We start from the raw sequence: 2,259 nt of genomic DNA, 5'->3' as shown, positions 1-2,259 counted from the left end.
ACTTGGAGATGAAACATAATTGGCAATATTACACAGGTGTTAGGATGCGGCCAACGATAATGGGATCTATCAATTTATCAGAATCAGGAAGGTATGTTTTTATTCATATTGACTCCAGAATCAAATATTAGCAAAATATAAGCGCTGAGTGAACACAGGATGAGACCAAGAAATATGACAGTGTAGCATTAGTAAACTTCTCTGATAAAATTTCTTCAAGAGTTTCTTTCCTCTTCCAATTCACTGTGGAAGATGACATTTCAGTAAGCGGAGGGGGTGGGGTAGAGTGGGACCAACCAACCTTACAAGCCTAATAACAGGCCACTTCTGCTCACTACATGTCTTTTGTCCATCCCAGCAACGCACACTCCTTTCTTCCTGAAAACACAAAGCACTGAAGAAATGACAGAGTCTAGAAAGATTCCCCCCGAACGAGTCTGTTTTCTGATAAGCCCTAGGTAGATGTCTCACGACAGGTTGCTGATCGCTGTTCCTACTCAGGGAGCTTGTGAGGTTGCCCCGAAGAAAGTATTCAAAAATGCAAGTCTTTATCTTTCTGGAATTTCCATAAGCTCTAGATACTGTTATACTTTCTGGAACAATGTAGACTCCCAACGGAGGCACAGTTTAAAAAAAAAAATTACAAACCTCTGCTCTAGAGAGAGCCATCTTGAGTTTCTTCCTAGAAAAATGTGCAGATGGCATACACGCCCACTAACTTTTACATGACATTTCAGGAAGTTCGCAGACTTCCTGAAGCCCACTCCTTTTTCTTTGGCCACTCTGTGCGGGCTGCAGGACCTTAGTCCCCAGAACAGTGTTCGAACGGGCACCCCCTGTGGGTGGCTGTGTTAGGTCCTTCCGTGGAAGCACGGAATCTTAACCAATGGACCAGCAGGGAAGTCCCCCGAAGCCCACTCCTGCGTGGCAGTTCAAGTTAAGAATCCCTGGATTCATGTCAGGTGGTGAGATAAAGGCTTTGATAAATCAGAGTAATTAAAGGACAGGTGGAATGATAGAAGACGTCAGACAAGTCGTCTCCGAGGTCACCTACCCGCGAAGACTTGAGCTGGTGACACGCCAGGAAAAAGGAACAGCAAGAGCCAAGGCTCCGGACGGAACCTGCTCCGGTTCCACGACAGCATCCTTTCTCACTTCTATTTCTCATCCTCACTTTTTCTCACTTGGTCCCCGCCCCCTCCAGTCCCCTGGGCCCGAGTTTTCTCCTTGAAGAGCTTCCCGAGCGCAGGGGCCACGCCTCCTCCTTCCCTGCCTCACCGGGGCCGCCCCATCGGACACTTTCAGGGCACGATGAACTGAGAGTCGGGAGAGCTGCGGTGCTGCCATTTTGCCCCGAGTCAGTCCCCGGTCCACTGTGAACTTCAGGTTCCTCGACAATACGAGGTTATCTTTACGGTGCACTCTAGACCGGGGATTCCGACCCTAAGACTCCTTTCTTTCTACTTCCCCTCCTCCCCGTCTCCCTCGCGTCCCCCAGCCCCTTCACCTCTCTCCCCAACACTCTTGCGGGCCACTCTTCACGCTAGCCTCGGACCCGCCCCTCCCGTTCCCGGTCGGCGCCTGCGCAGACAGCCGGGAAAGATATCTTTTGACCCAGCTTAGTAGCCGTAGGCGGCCGAGCGCGGGCGGCGGGGCATTGTGGGAGAAGATGGCAGCCGCCGTTCACCTCCGAGTTGTCAGGGCCCTGCCAATGTCACGTAAGTGTCACCGGGAACGGCGGCCCCGGATCGGGAGTCCAAGATGCGGATCTAAAGTCTGGGGAGTGGCACCGTGGTGCAGCGGGCGCGCTGAGTCCCTGGGCACCCTGGTTTTTCTAGGTCCGGAGCTACCTCTGTCCAGTTCCTCCTTTTTCTCCCCTTCCCCGGCTCACGTATTAAATTGTGCACCTGGGAAGGGGTCTTCGCTGGTAGAACGTGAGCAACGCGAAAGGGAAAGGAAAAAGGGGGACATGTGAAAGACCGAGAAACTCAGTACTGATAGGGTTGTAAGGGTTTGGGCTTATAAGAAATATTGGGGGGAAGGCGGGGGGAGGAATCTGAAAAGGATGGGGGGAGAAAAGGATAGCGGAGAAAGGTTCTTCATGGATTGACTTTATGACTTTGCGCAAACTCTTAATCGGTCTCAACTTCAGATTCTGCGCATCACAGTGGAAATGCTCATACTACAACGTCAGGGAGTTTCTGAGAAGATTCAGTTAAGTACTATTTATAAAAGCACTTTTTCTAAATCAAAAGCATT

General features: G+C 50.7%; 1 protein-coding gene across 1 annotated transcript in view; it reads left to right on the top strand.

The window, feature by feature from the left end:
• The first annotated feature begins 1,650 nt into the window (after window positions 1-1,650).
• The window catches only part of NDUFA9 (NADH:ubiquinone oxidoreductase subunit A9), a 26,233-nt gene continuing 25,624 nt past the window's right edge, over window positions 1,651-2,259 (top strand). The window contains exon 1 of the mRNA XM_007469440.1: window positions 1,651-1,718. Within this exon, the coding sequence (XP_007469502.1) occupies window positions 1,670-1,718 (49 nt within the window). The 5' untranslated portion in view covers window positions 1,651-1,669. The remainder of the gene's footprint in view (window positions 1,719-2,259) is intronic.

This window comes from Lipotes vexillifer, unplaced genomic scaffold (assembly GCF_000442215.2).
Source record: "Lipotes vexillifer unplaced genomic scaffold, Lipotes_vexillifer_v1.1 scaffold395, whole genome shotgun sequence".
Taxonomy (NCBI): Eukaryota; Metazoa; Chordata; class Mammalia; order Artiodactyla; family Lipotidae; genus Lipotes; species Lipotes vexillifer.
This window is presented reverse-complemented; position numbering and strand designations above follow the sequence as displayed.